The 18,634-nt window shown below is 42.2% G+C and overlaps 1 protein-coding gene across 1 annotated transcript in view; it reads left to right on the top strand.

Moving 5' to 3' along the window:
- Nucleotides 1-18,634, top strand: part of NOS1 (nitric oxide synthase 1) — a 111,116-nt gene that overhangs the window by 80,055 nt on the left and 12,427 nt on the right. The window contains exons 17-22 of the mRNA XM_078781070.1: nt 3,325-3,500; nt 5,254-5,277; nt 6,728-6,885; nt 7,319-7,529; nt 11,999-12,086; nt 12,197-12,318. Coding sequence (XP_078637196.1) covers nt 3,325-3,500; nt 5,254-5,277; nt 6,728-6,885; nt 7,319-7,529; nt 11,999-12,086; nt 12,197-12,318 — 779 coding nt within the window. The remainder of the gene's footprint in view (nt 1-3,324; nt 3,501-5,253; nt 5,278-6,727; nt 6,886-7,318; nt 7,530-11,998; nt 12,087-12,196; nt 12,319-18,634) is intronic.

Raw genomic sequence — 18,634 nt, 5'->3', positions numbered from 1 at the left:
CTGTAGGCAAGTATAAGTGAGCGGACAAACACACAAACACACACACACACACACACACACACACACACACACACACACACACACACACACACACACACACACACACAAACCGCAGTGAACATACTTGTCAAAAAACAAGACCAAAAGTCTAACAGCCGCGCTTGTAAAATATTATAAACCACAAACACACATATTAGCTTTTTAAACAGTCGCTAATGTTGCTTAACACATTAAACAAATAAATTGTAAGAATCTTGACGTCCGTGAGGTAAGTTTTACTTACAGAACTGAGAGAAGATCTACTGTAATCTATATACCCCACAAGGTTGGAGGTGTGCCCATTTACCAAGCAGCTAGCTAGCGCTTGCCAAGCCAGCCATTCCTTAACGGTTTTGAATGGAGTGCTTGCTTGAATATTTATACCACTAGACGATCTCTCCACAAGAACCTTGGTAAATGAACACACACCTAATGTTCTTCAGACCCGACCATAGAGAGACTGTAATCTATATACCCCAAATGGGAATGACCCTTCCTGCAGCTCTCCAAGTGAGCGGGTGTTTACGCCGTAATGACATCCATCATGTAGGGGAAGGTGGGGCAAAATGGCACACTTAAGCTTTCTTTGAAATTTTATCCAAAATGATGCAGTATATCTGAAATCAGACAGTGTCTTTACAATCATTATTCCATTATAAATACACAAATTACTTGGTATTAGAATCAAATCAACCATTCACTGGTGAGAACCAAAGACCAAAAATGTGCTAAGTGGGCCATTTTGTACACCACGTTGGGCAAAATGGCCCCCACATATGGGGCAATATGGTCACCCCGTGGGGTAATATGGTCACCCCGTGGGGTAATATGGTCACCCCATTGAAAAACATAATAATTACCCTCAGAGTCACCAATCAAAACACTTTGAACCTGAAATAATATTTATTGTGAAAAATTACAGACTACAAGGTGAGATTATGCACATAATTAGGCACAAAAGTCACAGATGAAATTCACATCTTCTTCATCCACACCTGCACAACCATCATGGGCCCAAAGACGACAGACTGTGCACTTTATCCATCCTTCTCCTATCACACTATAACTTTCCCGGCAGAATAAGCACATTGTTCCATCATCATCCTCAGACTCGCTAGATTCTTCTGGTGCCGTAAATATAGCCCGTTTACCCTTCACTATCTTCTTTTTTGGCTTTTCTGCAACTTTCTTTTGCTTCTGAGGTTTTTTTTCAGCTCTCTGCTTTGCCTTCTCTGCCTTCTGTGCTTCCTGTCTTTTCTTTTCTTCAGCTGCATCAGCAAGTCGTTTCTTGTATGGGCTTGATGTTAAATACTCTGACATTGACCTTTTTGATTGACGTGTTGTAGGCCTACCCTTAGCAGGAGTAGCCTTAGGTGGGGGACTGATTTGAAAGGGTGAAATGAACTCCCTACTGGTGCTTGCAACAGCAGGTCTTGGAACAGCAGCATGTCTTTGAGTGTTACCAATGGGTCTCACAGCATTTTCGGGGCCTCTTGCAGCATTACCATTAGGTGCAGGACCATCAACAGGTCTCACAGCATTTCCAGGGCCTCTCGCAGCGAGTGTGAGAGTAAGGTCCAATGTTTCTATCTTACTTCCACAGAAAATCAAAATTCAAACAGTGACCATTTTGATGACCCATAATCCCTTATTCCTAACCCTCATTACCCGACTTGGTGAGAACAGCACTAACTAAAGCAGACAACAATCATGAAGCACCCTGCCCAATAGATGAACTTATATTTCAGTGCATAAAATGACATGGTATAAGTAGATATGTATAAGTTACATGCATGCATGCAGCCAGCCAGCCAGCCAGCCAGCATGCAAGCATGCATACATACAGACATACATACATACATACATATAGGGTAGGCCTACATGTATACATAGGCCTACATATTTGTAACAAAAATAAGAAACATGTATGGGGTAAAATGGCCCACTAAAGGGTAAAATGGTACCCCACGGGCCATTTTACCCCAGGGAAATGGACCGTTTTGCCCCATGAACGACCTCCATGAAAACCTGACATCATTGGAAACCACATGTACTGGGCAGAATGTTTCAAAGGTCAATTTTAGTGACTGACTTATACTCTAAAAGCATGCAGTAACACTAGGAAATATGAGTCACTCTGTCACCACAAACACAATTTTCTCACATACCTACCGATAGATCCTAGTAGGTGTCAAAATGTTGGATGGTTCAGCTCGAGTTCAAGACTGGATAGGGATGGCCACCATGTTGTTACTTTCTGCTAATCCACAAAGGAATGTTTTAACATGAACAGCCACAAGATGGCAGCAGCTGCTGGTGTAATATACCAAGGGGTCCATATGACCCAAGGGGTCCATTTTGTACCACTTTCCCCTACGTATTGACGTAGCATGATGGCCGGACACAAAACTTCCGCTACTTTAATACATATAAGATATATATTTAACCTCCAGTAACGTTGCAGTCACTACAAAGGGATTAGTGTTACGATTAGATTTACTATAATAATAACGTTACGTTATTATTACGAAAATTATATTATTATTTTTAAAAAACGGAGGTGAATTCCTTAGATCCGCAGTTACACCGCTTCAATCCATCAACTTTCCATTCACGACATTGGGATTAAAGTATTATGGTTATATTTACGATAATATTATTATTATTATTACGAAAACGATATCACTGTATTATTTTATTAAGAAACCTGGGTTTAATTTGTCCGAAGTGGAAGGGGAGCCATAACGCCTAAGGCCTATACATACCATGTTGTTGGAAGAGACGTAACGCCGATGCTTTCGATATTTGATGGTCATTTTATCAATCTGGTTGTTTGTGTTTTACACTGAATGAAAAACGTAAAGGTGGAGCATGGCGATTGTGATATATGACAGGTTCGACGATATGTTCAGTATGAACGGCATATAAATCAAAATGGCGGCGTGTGGAGAGTCAGATGCAGCACGGCCGTAATGACATCAGATGTAATCACATCACCCTGTCATGTGACCAGATTCTCAGCTCTGATTGGTATACATTTGAGGGGACATACATACATACAGACGGACAAACACTGTTCTAGACGGCTCTGCCCGATGGGCTACGCCGGGAAAATTTTTTTTGCCAAATAACAAGACTGACATATGACGATTTTTTTTTAAAGGTTTCGTCATAATAAACAAACTTTCTTTTTCATTTACTAGATAACTAAGCAATTACATTTTCCCCTTAAACCCACCTTCTTGAACTGCTCTCATGGCTGTCTTTCCCTCCCCCACCATGTAGTCGATCAACTCTGCGAGTGCGACTAGACACTGGGAACGAGAGGGCACTTTCATATCTACCTGGGGATCACATTGGAATATTTCCCACCAACCACCCTGGCATGGTGTCTGCATTGCTTGAACGTCTTTGCGATGCGCCACCTGGAGTGATCCAGCTGGAGATGCTGGAGGAACAAGGTGGGATAAAGAGAATTGAGCATATAGGTTTCATAGTTGTAGCTTGGAGAGCTATCAGTGTAATCATGGAGGCCATGGAGAGGGGTACAATAGGTATAAAAAAGAGGTTGTCTTCATGTCTTTGAGCCTTTGTACCCAACAGGAATACTTTGCCTCTTGTAGGCGTAGGAGGCTGGTTCGCTTCTCTAACGTGGAGGCTGGCCTTCTTTTTTAGATCTACTAGCCGTGCATACCTATCACTTTGTTGACGGTTTTATTCGAAAGATAGCATGTTGTACTTCACAAACATATTGCATGTCTATCTGTGAGTCTCAATGAAGATGTAAAATGAAGTTTAAAAAAAAAAGGTGACAAGGGATCTTTTATAACACGTTGTTGCTGTATAGTCATGGACAGTTTTCTTGAACAAGCCCGTGTCACTGAGTCAGCCGATCGATCTCCCAGGAAGGACCTGGAGATCCCCCACATCTAGGATGGTGTCGCCCTACCTTCACAAAGTCAGAGCCACGACAGAGTTAGAGAGAGAGAGAGACAAGAGGGAAAGGACTGGTCCATGGGGACCGATTGCCACTCTGACCGTGGCTGGGCTGCCCTGACGAATCCGGACAGCAGGGAAGAATGGGGAAGATTTGGCCCAGGACTTGCGTTGGGGGATACAACCACTGCGAAAGGCGTCCCTGATAATTGTTAACATGTAGTTGTTGTTGCTGTCGCCATGGCTGTGGTTGTTAGCTTGTATGTGTGCATGTTTATGTGTGTGTGCATGTTTGTGTACACGTGTGTGTGCATGTTTGTGTACACGTGTGTGTGTGTGCATGTTTGTGTACACGTGTGTGTGCATGTTTGTGTGTGTACATGTGTGTGCGCATGTTTGTGTGTGTGTGTGTGTGTGTGTGTGTGTGTGTGTGTGTACACATGTGTGCGCATGTTTGTGTGTGTATGTTTGTGTGTGTCTGTGTGGTGTGTGTGTGTGTGTGTGGGTGTGGGTGCATGCGCACCTCTCCTTCTGTCCAGGCCATCACTTTTTTTTTACCATTTGAGGCTTTTCATCAAGTTTTCAACAAACCTTTATTATGATAACTCACGTGACTCGGAGCGCTCCGCGCGCCTTGCCACACGTCGTTTCAGAGGGGTAGGCATCTTTGACCATTTTCGGTGTCTTGGGTCTTCGTGGTGTTTTGGGTCTTCAGGGCCATTTGGGTCTTCAGGATCTTTTGGATCCTCTGCGTCTTTGAGGTGTTTTGGGTCTTTAGGGTCTTTTGGGTGTTTGGTGTCTTCAGAGGCTTTTGGGTCTTAAGGGTCTTTTGTTTCCTCTGGGTCTTTAAGAGTCTTTGGGATGTTTTGGTTTTTTGGGGGATTTAAGGGTCTTTTGGGTCTAAATGGTCTTTAAGGGTATTTTGGGTCTTCAGGGTGTTTTGGGTCTTCAGGTTGTTTTGGGTTTTCGGGGTGTTTTGGGTCTTCTGGGTGTTTTGCGTCTTAGGGGTGTTTTGGATCTTCTGGGTGTTTTGCGTCTTCGGGGTGTTTTGGATCTTCTGGGTGTTTTAGGTCTTTTGGGTGTTTTGGGTCTTCGAGGTGTTTTGGGTCTTCGGGGTGTTTTGGGTCTTCGGGGTGTTTTGGGTCTTCGGGGTGTTTTGGGTCTCCGGGGTGTTTTGGGTCTCCGGGGTGTTTTGGGTCTCCGGGGTGTTTTGGGTCTCCGGGGTGTTTTGGGTCTTCTGGGTATTTTGGGTTTTTGGGTATTCAGGGTCTTTTTGAGCCAGGGCCTTGAAGGGTATTTTGGGTCTTTGGGGTGTTTTGGGTCTTCAGGGGTCTTGGTGGTCTGAAGGGTCTTGGGGGAATTGAAGGGTCGTCAAAGTTCTGAGGGGTCTCAGCAGTCTTAACGCAATTAAGAGGGTTAATTAAGAGGGTGTTAATTTATTTGAAGAAAAAGAAGACGTTTTCGTCGCATATAAACACAACGTCATGACGTCATAACGACATACATAACCATATACGTTTGCTCTATTATAATAAAGATATGGAGAAAATAATTAAAATTTGGGTCAATTGTGAAAGGGCAAAGTCATCGTGACTATAAATAGCCCTTATTAGCCCCACTACAGCACGTCCAGCACAAGACAGTCCGTTTTCACCCCTCAGCCCAATGGGCGAAGCGTTAAGGCGTATTGTCGTCCGGGCATCCGTCAACTTTTGGTTTCTGTCAATTTCAAGGAGAACGGCTTGTCTGATTAAATCAATTTTTGCAATGTGTGTTGGGGTTTAGTTGAGGAAGGTTCCTTTCGAAAATGGGCGCGCTGCGATTTTCAATATGGCCGCCACGGTAGCCATCTTGAAATTGGTTTCCGTCAATTTTGAGCAGAACGGCTTGTCCGATTAAATCCATGTTTGCAGTGTGTGTTGGGGTTGAGTAGAGGAAGGTGCCTTTCGAAAATGAGCGCGCTGCGATTTTCAATATGGCCGCCACGGCTTCCTTTCACCATGCATGGGCTGAGGGGTTACGCCCGCTTTGCGGTGCTATTTATTTAAATTGCTTCCATGGTGCCATGGTGTCTCGCAAAGAGTCGGCAAGTTATAACCAGTACCGTATCCTGAACAAATTACAAGTTGCTGCCACCTTCAGTCGAATGTCAAATCTGGGCAGCCGGTTCGTGAAAGACTTGAGCCAAAAATGGTTCCCCGGTCGACCTAGCAAGAAGGTTGGATTAATCGGGGTCGTTAAATAAGTGGTGGTTGTAGAAGTAGACCCATTTTGTCCCCTTGTTCATAATATATGGAGGTGACCTTTAAAAATGACGTCACAGTGCTCTGATTGTGTATAAACTGTAGAACGAGAATGTATTTTGGGGACAGAAGTGAACAAAAGGGAGAACCATTTTGTATGCATGGATTTTTTAAATTGTTGTTGTTAAGCCTGGTGTTGGCTTAATGGTTAAGGGCGCTTGCTTAAGATCTTAAGGGTCTTGGGTTTGAGCCCCTGTTGTGCCGTTAAATAACACCAGGTTGGTTGACTCAGCCTGCCATCCTTCAGAGGTCGGCAAAATGAGTACCAGCTTACTGGTAATATGGGGCACTGCATTAGTGGCACAACCACATGGTGCCACTGATGCAATGATGATGCAGCCAGCATCATCCCAGCAATGATGTAACCAGCAGGCACAGTCTGCAAATGAAATATTAATAATTGTTGTTGCTTTTGCTACATGTGGTTGAACATGATGTGTGTTGTTAAGGGAACTGGATACCGGGAATGCTGCCACCATGCACGGTTGAACAGGCCTTAAGTCACTACCTGGACATCACCTCACCACCTGGGCCACAGCTTTTGGGACACCTGTCAAAATTTGCTTCATGTGAGGCTGAGCGAGAGCATCTTCTGATTCTCTCCAAGGTACTGTACATTGGAGTTGTGGAATTAGAGTGTATTAGCATCTAAGAACATGCTTGCTTCTGACTCAACTCTTTTTTCTTAAACTGTTTGTGGTCAATTTTTTTTTTCAAAAGTGCAGCTGCTTTGCAATTTTGAGCTGAGGAGTGTGATGATAGATTCTGAAGCGCAAGTCCAACAATGTCTGCCAGGTAGCATTTGCGAACGCAACAACAGCGCTGGCAGGTTGTGCCCTGAAGTTGTGTCAACTTGCTATCAGGAAGCTTAATGATACTTAAGTCTTCTTTTTTAATATCATTTGATTTATTCAAGCAGCAAAACATTCAAGATTTATTCAATATTTGATTATTCATAATCGTCCGATTTCTTGATTTGTTCCACCAATCTTAAAATGGTTACATTAAGCCTCATTTGCATTGTTGTGTTGGTCACACAGGGCCAGCATGAATACGAGGAGTGGCGCTGGTGGAAAAGCCCCACTCTTTTGGAGATCTTTGAAATGTATCCATCTTTGTGCATCCCTGCGACACTGCTGTTATCTCAGCTTCCAACACTTGCTCCAAGATATTACTCCATTAGCTCATCACCTGCACGCTACCCCAATGAAGCACACCTAACTGTCTCCGTGGTCACTTACAGCACCCAAGGTGCAGATCAGCCATTCCCACAAACTTACATTCTCTACTTCAACTCTCTGGTCAAATGTTTAAACCTTTACCTTATTACCTGCACCACCAAAGGTGGATGGAGGTTATGTTTTCAACCCAGTCTGTCTGTCCATTTGTCTGTCTGTCTGTCTGTCTGTTTGTTTGTCCGTTTGTGAACAAGATATCTCAAAAAGTTGTGGACGGATTCGGAAGAAATTTGGCAAAGATGTAGCGTACAGTATGTGACAAGGACGTAATGATTAGATTTTGATGAAGATCCGGATTCGGATCCGGCTACTAGAATTTTTAAAGTGATTTTTCACCATTGGGAGATAGGGCCAAAAACGATACATAGCTGGATATCTCAAAATGTTATGGATGGATTTGGACGAAAGTTGTTAATGTATTGATATTGAGAAGCTTGATCGATATTGAGAAGCCTGATTGATATTGAGAAGCCTGATTGATATTGAGAAGCCAGATTGATATTGAGAAGCCTGATTGATATTGAGAAGCCAGATTGATATTGAGAAGCCAGATTGATATTGAGAAGCCTGATTGATATTGAGAAGCCAGATTGATATTGAGAAGCCTGATTGATATTGAGAAGCCTGATTGATATTGAGAAGCCTGATTGATATTGAGAAGCCTGATTGATATTGAGAAGCCAGATTGATATTGAGAAGCCTGATTGATATTGAGAAGCCTGATTGATATTGAGAAGCCAGATTGATATTGAGAAGCCAGATTGATATTGAGAAGCCAGATTGATATTGAGAAGCCTGATTGATATTGAGAATCCTGATTGATATTGAGAAGCCTGATTGATATTGAGAAGCCAGATTGATATTGAGAAGCCAGAATGATATTGAGAAGCCAGATTGATATTGAGAAGCCAGATTGATATTGGGAAGCCTGATTGATATTGAGAAGCCTGATTGATATTGAAAAGCCAGATTGATATTGAGAAGCCAGATTGATATTGAGAAGCCAGATTGATATTGAGAAGCCCGAGTGCTATTGAGAAGCCTGATTGATATTGAGAAGCCAGATTGATATTGGGAATCCTGATTGATATTGAGAAGCCAGATTGATATTGAGAAGCCAGATTGATATTGAGAAGCCTGATTGATATTGAGAATCCTGATTGATATTGAGAAGCCTGATTGATATTGAGAAGCCTGATTGATATTGAGAAGCCTGATTGATATTGAGAAGCCAGATTGATATTGAGAAGCCAGATTGATATTGAGAAGCCTGATTGATATTGAGAAGCCTGATTGATATTGAGAAGCCTGATTGATATTGAGAAGCCTGATTGATATTGAGAAGCCTGATTGATATTGAGAAGCCTGATTGATATTGAAAAGCCAGAATGATATTGAGAAGCCAGATTGATATTGAGAAGCCAGATTGATATTGAGAAGCCTGATTGATATTGAGAAGCCTGATTGATATTGAGAAGCCAGATTGATATTGAGAAGCCAGATTGATATTGAGAAGCCTGATTGATATTGAGAAGCCAGATTGATATTGAGAAGCCAGATTGATATTGAGAAGCCTGATTGATATTGAGAAGCCTGATTGATATTGAGAAGCCTGATTGATATTGAGAAGCCAGATTGATATTGAGAAGCCAGATTGATATTGAGAAGCCAGATTGATATTGAGAAGCCAGATTGATATTGAGAAGCCAGATTGATATTGAGAAGCCAGATTGATATTGAGAAGCCAGAGTGCTATTGAGAAGCCTGATTGATATTGAGAAGCCAGATTGATATTGAGAAGCCAGATTGATATTGAGAAGCCAGATTGATATTGAGAAGCCTGATTGATATTGAGAAGCCAGATTGATATTGAGAAGCCAGATTGATATTGAGAAGCCTGATTGATATTGAGAAGCCTGATTGATATTGAGAAGCCTGATTGATATTGAGAAGCCAGATTGATATTGAGAAGCCAGATTGATATTGAGAAGCCAGATTGATATTGAGAAGCCTGATTGATATTGAGAAGCCTGATTGATATTGAGAAGCCTGATTGATATTGAGAAGCCTGATTGATATTGAGAAGCCTGATTGATATTGAGAAGCCAGATTGATATTGAGAAGCCTGATTGATATTGAGAAGCCAGATTGATATTGAGAAGCCAGATTGATATTGAGAAGCCTGATTGATATTGAGAAGCCTGATTGATATTGAGAAGCCTGATTGATATTGAGAATCCTGATTGATATTGAGAAGCCTGATTGATATTGAGAAGCCTGATTGATATTGAAAAGCCAGAATGATATTGAGAAGCCAGATTGATATTGAGAAGCCAGATTGATATTGGGAAGCCTGATTGATATTGAGAAGCCTGATTGATATTGAAAAGCCAGATTGATATTGAGAAGCCAGATTGATATTGAGAAGCCAGATTGATATTGAGAAGCCCGAGTGCTATTGAGAAGCCTGATTGATATTGAGAAGCCAGATTGATATTGAGAAGCCTGATTGATATTGAGAAGCCAGATTGATATTGAGAAGCCAGATTGATATTGAGAAGCCTGATTGATATTGAGAAGCCAGATTGATATTGAGAAGCCAGATTGATATTGAGAAGCCTGATTGATATTGAGAAGCCTGATTGATATTGAGAAGCCAGATTGATATTGAGAAGCCAGATTGATATTGAGAAGCCAGATTGATATTGAGAAGCCAGATTGATATTGAGAAGCCAGATTGATATTGAGAAGCCAGATTGATATTGAGAAGCCAGAGTGCTATTGAGAAGCCTGATTGATATTGAGAAGCCAGATTGATATTGAGAAGTTAGATTGATATTGAGAAGCCTGATTGATATTGAGAAGCCTGATTGATATTGAGAAGCCAGATTGATATTGAGAAGCCAGATTGATATTGAGAAGCCAGATTGATATTGAGAAGCCTGATTGATATTGAGAAGCCTGATTGATATTGAGAAGCCTGATTGATATTGAGAAGCCAGATTGATATTGAGAAGCCAGATTGATATTGAGAAGCCTGATTGATATTGAGAAGCCAGATTGATATTGAGAAGCCAGATTGATATTGAGAAGCCAGATTGATATTGAGAAGCCAGAGTGCTATTGAGAAGCCTGATTGATATTGAGAAGCCTGATTGATATTGAGAAGCCAGGTTGATATTGAGAAGCCAGATTGATATTGAGAAGCCTGATTGATATTGAGAAGCCTGATTGATATTGAGAAGCCAGATTGATATTGAGAAGCCAGATTGATATTGAGAAGCCAGATTGATATTGAGAAGCCAGATTGATATTGAGAAGCCAGATTGATATTGAGAAGCCAGAGTGCTATTGAGAAGCCTGATTGATATTGAGAAGCCAGATTGATATTGAGAAGCCAGATTGATATTGAGAAGCCAGATTGATATTGAGAAGCCTGATTGATATTGAGAAGCCAGATTGATATTGAGAAGCCAGATTGATATTGAGAAGCCAGATTGATATTGAGAAGCCAGATTGATATTGAGAAGCCAGATTGATATTGAGAAGCCAGATTGATATTGAGAAGCCTGATTGATATTGAGAAGCCAGATTGATATTGAGAAGCCAGATTGATATTGAGAAGCCTGATTGATATTGAGAAGCCAGATTGATATTGAGAAGCCAGATTGATATTGAGAAGCCAGATTGATATTGAGAAGCCTGATTGATATTGAGAAGCCTGATTGATATTGAGAAGCCTGATTGATATTGAGAAGCCAGATTGATATTGAGAAGCCAGATTGATATTGAGAAGCCAGATTGATATTGAGAAGCCAGATTGATATTGAGAAGCCAGATTGATATTGAGAAGCCAGATTGATATTGAGAAGCCAGAGTGCTATTGAGAAGCCTGATTGATATTGAGAAGCCAGATTGATATTGAGAATTCAGATTGATATTGAGAAGCCTGATTGATATTGAGAAGCCGGATTGATATTGAGAAGCCAGATTGATATTGAGAAGCCAGATTGATATTGAGAAGCCAGATTGATATTGGGAATCCTGATTGATATTGAGAAGCCAGATTGATATTGAGAAGCCAGATTGATATTGAGAAGCCTGATTGATATTGAGAAGCCAGATTGATATTGAGAAGCCAGATTGATATTGAGAAGCCAGATTGATATTGAGAAGCCTGATTGATATTGATAAGCCTGATTGATTCCTGCCCCAAGGTCAGACCTGACCAGCCGGTTTGTGAAAGACTTGGGCCAAAACCTCACCCGGCCAACCCCACAATAACGTCGGAATAATTGTGGCTGTTAAAGGAGAAGAAGAAGAAGAAAAGGGATGATGCTTGATCAATACCCAAGCAATAAAAAGCATTTGTTGTTGCCATGCCAGTAAATGAGTGCACCTGATTTTGGTACAATCTGCTTCTTTTTTTTGGAGGTACCAAGTGTATGCACATGTTGCCACTCTGTTGTTTGTACCATCAAGGTGGAGAGGGACCAATGCATCACGGCGTGTGCTCATCGTGGTTGAATCAGCTCTACGAGGGAGCGCTTGTGCCCTGCTTTGTGCGAGCGTAAGGCATAACTGCACGCTGACCGCCACATGCACTTATCACCTTCAAAAGTGCATGTCGTACATGTTGGCATGTTATTTAGCTGAGATTAAACCACCCTGCCACCCCAGGGCTCCTGGATTCCACCTGCCAGCAGATCCAGACCTTCCATGCGTCTTGGTTGGTCCAGGCACAGGCATTGCACCCTTCCGTAGCTTTTGGGAGCAGCGACTGTATGACGTTGAGCATAACGGTAAAACCTGCTGACGTTATCGTGTTTGAGGACAGATACATATTGCATTTGCAACAAGGACAAAAAGACATAAAATGTCATAGCCCCTGTGATTTTAGTAATTTTTGCTGTACAGAATTAAAGGCCGCCAGGTGAACATCTTTGGTCGAATTACAAAACAAAATCTTCTGCATATGTATACACTCAGGTATTGTTTTTGTGCCAAGTGTGGACAAAATCGGTCCATGCATGTCGAGAAATGGTTGGGGACACATTTAAGTTGGAACAAGTGTGTGTCTACCCTCAGGAGACAAACAACAACAGGCATTTTAAGGCCATTTTCTCTGCTAGAGTGGGGGTTAGCCTATCAGGAGAGCCAGGAAACAATATCTCTCTACTCTCAAGACTGAACTCTCAAACCTGTCTCGCTCTTCCAAATTCTGGTGGCGTCTGGTCAAATCTGTTTCTGGTGTTTGTTCCCCCTCCATCCCCTCCCTTACCTCAAACGGCTACACAGCTGGCACCGCACATGAAAAAGCTGAATGCCTCAACTCTGTGTTTGCCTCAAAATCTTGTGTCCCAAACCCATCCCTCTCTGTACGCACCTTACCCAGTCGTACGCAGCTGCTCCTGGACTCTGTGTCCTTCTCTCCTGACAAGGTGGAGAAGTTTCTGTCAAACCTCGACTCTGATTCTGCAACTGGACCTGACGGCATCAGCCCACGGGTCCTAAAATCCTGCTCTGCCACTCCATCTCACCCTCTCTCTGTTCTCTTCACCCTTTCTTTTTCTCAGGGTCATCTGCCATCTGCTTGGAAATCAGCAAACACCACCGCTTTACACAAAAAGGTGCAAAAAAAGATCCTTGCAACTAAAGACAAATCAGCATGCTCCCAATAATCAGCAAGGTCATGGAATCTATCATTGCTTCCGAAATGAAATCCTTCCTCTTCTCCAATGGCTTGATCTCGGATTATCAATTTGGATTCAGACCAGGTCACTCTACTCTGGACATGCTGCTTCTGCTGTCTCAACAATGGATGGAGATCCTCAATGCCAAACAGGAAATCAGAGCTGTCTCCCTTGACATATCACGTGCCTTCGATACGGTCTGGCAGCCCGCTCTGCTCACCAAACTCTCATCCTATGGTATCCATGGAAATCTCCACGCATGGCTTGCAGACTTCCTCTCTGGTCGCAGTCAACGTGTGGCCCTGAATTGAATTCTCTCATCTCCCCTTCCTGTTCAGGCTGGAGTTCCTCAAGGCAGTGTTCTGGGCCCTGTGCTATTTCTGGTCTTCATCACTGATCTCTCCGACTCTCTGGAAAATCCTCTCTATCTCTTTGCTGATGATTCCACTCTCTGCCGCACCATATATGAACCCTCAGATCGTCAGGCAGTAGCCTCCTCACTCTCTGCCGACCTGGACACAATCACAAACTGGTCAAACAAGTGGAACATGTCTTTCAATCCTGACAAATCTCACACTCTCACTACGTCTCTCCGAAAAGACCTTCTGGAAAACCCTCCCATCCACTTTCTCAACAATCCTCTCAGAAGTTCTTTCACTCAAGCTTTTGGGTCTCACTATCTGCCATGATCTTTCCTGGGAAAACCACATTTCCAAGCTGGCCTCCAAAGCCAGTCACCAACTGGGCATCCTCCATCATGCAAAGTTCTTCCTTGGCACCTCTGAGGTCCTCACCACATACAAAGCTTTCTTCCGCAGCTTGATGGAGTACTGCTCTCCCATCTGGGCTGGTGCTCCTGCCTCACACCTAGCTCGGCTTCACGCTGTAGAAACCAAAGCTTTCAGAATCATTGGAATCTCCCGTGAAGAAGTGTCTTTCACTCGCCCACTGTAGGCAGGTTGGTGGACTTTCTGTCTTCTACCGCCTCCTCTCCAGCCTAGTTCCCCCAGCTCTGTCTGTGCCCCAAATATTCCTTCAGGACGCACAAGATCTGTCAGCAACCCTCTTCTGGTGAAACTGCCAAAATCAAGACTCTCTGCTCACTTTCACTCTTTCATTCCTCTTTTCTCATGCCTCTGGAACAAACTCCCACACTCTCTTCCATCCCTCTCCTCCCTCCAGGTTCACTACCATCTCATATCTTCCCCCATCCAAAACGTTGATCTTTTCTACCCCCGGCAATACACCCCAAATCCACCTTTTTCAATCTCCGACTTCATTCCTGAAATTCCTAGTAGTGTCCACTTGTTTTATACCGTGTACCTTTCTCCACCCACTCCCCGCCCCAGCCCTCTTCCTTCCACAGATCTCTTGATATCCTTGTTTTCTGCTGCTGTGCTTGTGTGCTTCCTTCTCTCTCCCCCTCTTGTCAACCACTTCCTTTATTATATGTTTTATGTGTCCGTTTTTTTTTTTTTTGTGTGTTTAATGTGTTAGCTAATACACGAGCATCGACTTTGTATACAAAAAATAAAAAAGGAACAAAATGGCCGCCAGTCGGCCATCTTGGATCTGATCTCGAATAAAGATGATGTTCGTATGTAAGTCATAATTCGTTATCGGTGTGCCAAGTTTGAACAACTTCGGTTAATGCATGTCCTAGAGATGGTTGAGGACGTGTTCAATATCAGGTTTTTTACAACTAAAATGGCCGCCAGTCTACCAGTCAGCCATCTTTGATCAGATTGTAAAATTAGGTGAGGTGCACGTGTATGCCATTAGGTGCTGTGCTTGTGCCAAGTTTGAACATAACTGGACCATGCATGTCTGAGAAATGGTTGGGGAAAGTTTAAGTAACAAAATGGCCCCCAGTCGGCCATCTTTGATCTGATCTGGAAAGAAAATGACGTGTATATATATATATATAATGGTTGCAGGGGCTAATAATGGGGCTAATAATCCAACAGGGGCTAATAATGGTGGCGTTTAACCCCTCTCTCACAACCTTTTCCTCTACTTTACATCATTCCAAAGCACCAGACCTAATTTCTCACCCCTCTTCCCCCGCTCGATCACCACCACCAACCCAGAGGCTGCACAATCAATCGTACTTTCTGGGGTGGTTTTCAATGTCAGGCGTTCATGGGTAAGGATCAAACTATGATAGTGAATTGCTCCATTTTATTTAAAGCACTCATGAACTCAGGCTGGTGTGTGTGTGTGTGTGTGTGTGTGTGTGTGTGTGTGTGTGTGTGTGTGTGTGTGTGTGTGTGTGTGTGTGTGTGTGTGTGTGTGTGTGTGTGTGTGTGTGTGTGTGTGTGTGTGTGAAATATGTACTGGCAGGATAGTCTGCAGGTATGCACACTCCCCTCTTGAATCCTGACACAGCTATTAATTGTCATCCTGTTGTCTCACAAGCAGGGCTAGGCATCAATATGTGCCGCCGCTCGGGACCACCTTTAGAGGCCATTTTTCCCCGCAGAGCAGGGGTTGGCCTTTTTGGGCACCATGTCCTCTTTTTGAAGCAATGTTTTATGGCCGGATGCCCTTCCTGCCGCCAACCTTGTTAGTCGCCTCTTGCAACACACAGGGAATTACCAGTGAACTGGTACTCAATTGGCCGACCTCGGAAGGATGACAGGCTGAGTCAACCCCCCTGGTGTTAATTCAGCGATCAACCGGGATTTCAACCCAGCATTCTTGGATCCCAAGCCGGTACCCTAACCGCTAAGCCAACACCAGGCTTTCCAGCTTTCAAGGAATGCCCCGGATATACAATAATCTTGGTGTCCCATCTACCAGCATTAGTTGATGGACATTAAGTAAGTGTTATCACCGGCATCCTGAATAAATTCCAAATACCTGTCACCCGCAGTTGCACGTCATGTTTAGCCAGGCAGTTCATTAAAGACTGGACAAAAACGTTCCTTAGCTGACCACACAAGACGGGAATAATTGGGGCCATTAAAGCGGTACTAGTAGTAATAGTAGTGTGTTATGTGTTTATATTATATTATTATTTTGTTCAGCAACTACCAAGGTTCAGCACATGGAATAATGAGGTACGAATTGGACATAAAAGTGGCTATGGTTGGCTAAGTGGAAGTTTGTGAACCATGAACAAAATGTAGACTGTGGCTAAGTTTACTCTTTCTCAGTTGTTGCAAATTGGTGGGCTAGAGTTTAGTTCCATTTGTTGTTTGCCTGTGACTTTTCTACCCGACTCCCCTTTTACATAAAACCTTTAGAAATGCATAACTCACCTCCCAAAGCATTACACAATCATATAATAAAACAAATACATTTTGCATTACCAGGTAACCTTAAGGCTACCAGCTTTACCCTTCCACTGTATCGATACAACACCCAACCCACATGCCAATTATTTATGACAAATTACAAGTTCCTGCCCAAATCAGCATCAATGTCAAGGCATAACCATTTATTTGTCCATTGTTTAGGGTCTCGTGACCCGCAGTGAGCAGACCGAGGCTACACTGGCCGACTTTTATTCGCGGATATTTTCCTTTACGGGAAAATTTCGACTGTTTTGTGATTTTTTTTCTCCTGGGATAATGGCTTCGAGTTGCAGCAGGATGCAAAATATCAGCTTTCTATCAGTGAGTGGTTAGAATGAGCTCAATACATTAGATAAAACACTTTTTAGTTGTTAGGGGACCACAAATCTGCACCCAATCATGGTCATTGCCACGCAAAATTTATTTGACATGGTCTGACATGCAAGGACTATTGGGGAAGAGGAATTGGGGAACAGTTGAACACTTTAATGAATCACAAGGACATACGTAGACAATGCATGAATCAACATAGTCTGTGATTTGAAGCTGGTATAAAGTACCTCAAGCTGTGCTCAGATCTGAGCACCAAACAGGCCAACATAGCATTTGACAACTGTTGGGGATGCCGCTTCGTGGTGGTTGTACCCCCCAAAAGAAGTCGGGGGCCAAATCATCCCCATTCTTCCCTGCTGCCCGGATTTGTCAGGGCAACGCAGTCACAGTCAGAATGCCGACCGGTGCCGCTGGACCAGCCCTTTACCTCTTGCCTCTCTCTTTATCTCACTCTTTCTCTCTCTTTATCTCACTCTTTCTCTCTTTTTCTCTCTTTTTCTCTCTTTATCTCACTCTTTCTCTCTCTTTTTCTCTCTTTATCTCACTTTTTCTCTCTTTATCTCACTATTTTTCTCTCTTTCTCACTTTTTCTGTCTCTTTTTCTCTCTTTCTGTCTCTTTTTCTCTCTTTATCTCACTCTTTTTCTCTCTTTATCTCACTCTTTTTCTCTCTTTATCTCACTCTTTCTCTCTCTTTTTCTCTCTCTATCTCACTCTTTCTCTCTTTTTCTCTTTATCAAACTCTTTCTCTCTCTTTCTCTCTTTATCTCACTCTTTCTCTCTTTATCTCACTCTTTCTCTCTCTTTTTCTCTCTTTATCTCACTCTTTCTCTCTTTTTCTCTTTATCTCACTCTTTCTCTCTTTTTCTCTCTTTATCTCACTCTTTCTCTCTTTTTCTCTTTATCTCACTCTTTCTCTCTCTTTTTCTCTCTTTATCTCACTCTTTCTCTCTTTTTCTCTCTTTATCTCACTATTTCTCTCTTTTTCTCTCTTTATCTCACTCTTTCTCTCTTTTTCTCTCTTTATCTCACTTTTTCTCTCTTTATCTCACTCTTTCTCTCTTTTTCTCTCTTTATCTCTCTTTATCTCACTCTTTTTCTCTTTCTCTCTCTTTTTCTCTCTTTCTCTGACTCTTTTTCTCTCTTTTTCTCTCTTTATCTCACTCTTTCTCTCTTTTTCTCTCTTTATCTCACTATTTCTCTCTTTATCTCACTCTTTCTCTCTTTATCTCACTCTTTCTCTCTTTCTCTCTCTTTTTCTCTCTTTATCTCTCTTTATCTCACTCTTTTTCTCTTTCTCTCTCTTTTTCTCTCTTTCTCTGACTCTTTTTCTCTCTTTATCTCACTCTTTCTCTCTTTTTCTCTTTATCTCACTCTTTCTCTCTTTTTCTCTCTTTATCTCACTATTTCTCTCTTTTTCTCTCTTTATCTCACTCTTTCTCTCTTTTTCTCTCTTTAGCTCACTTTTTCTCTCTTTATCTCACTCTTTCTCTCTTTTTCTCTCTTTATCTCACTATTTCTCTCTTTTTCTCTCTTTATCTCACTCTTTCTCTCTTTTTCTCTCTTTAGCTCACTTTTTCTCTCTTTATCTCACTCTTTCTCTCTTTTTCTCTCTTTATCTCACTATTTCTCTCTTTTTCTCTCTTTATCTCACTCTTTCTCTCTTTTTCTCTCTTTATCTCACTATTTCTCTCTTTATCTCACTATTTCTCTCTTTTTCTCTCTTTATCTCACTTTTTCTCTCTTTATCTCACTCTTTCTCTCTTTTTCTCTCTTTATCTCACTTTTTCTCTC

Source organism: Myxine glutinosa, chromosome 6 (assembly GCF_964187855.1).
Source record: "Myxine glutinosa chromosome 6, kmMyxGlut1.1, whole genome shotgun sequence".
NCBI lineage: Eukaryota > Metazoa > Chordata > Myxini > Myxiniformes > Myxinidae > Myxine > Myxine glutinosa.
The sequence above is the reverse complement of the archived record's forward strand: the minus strand, read 5'-3'. Positions and strand labels throughout refer to the sequence as shown.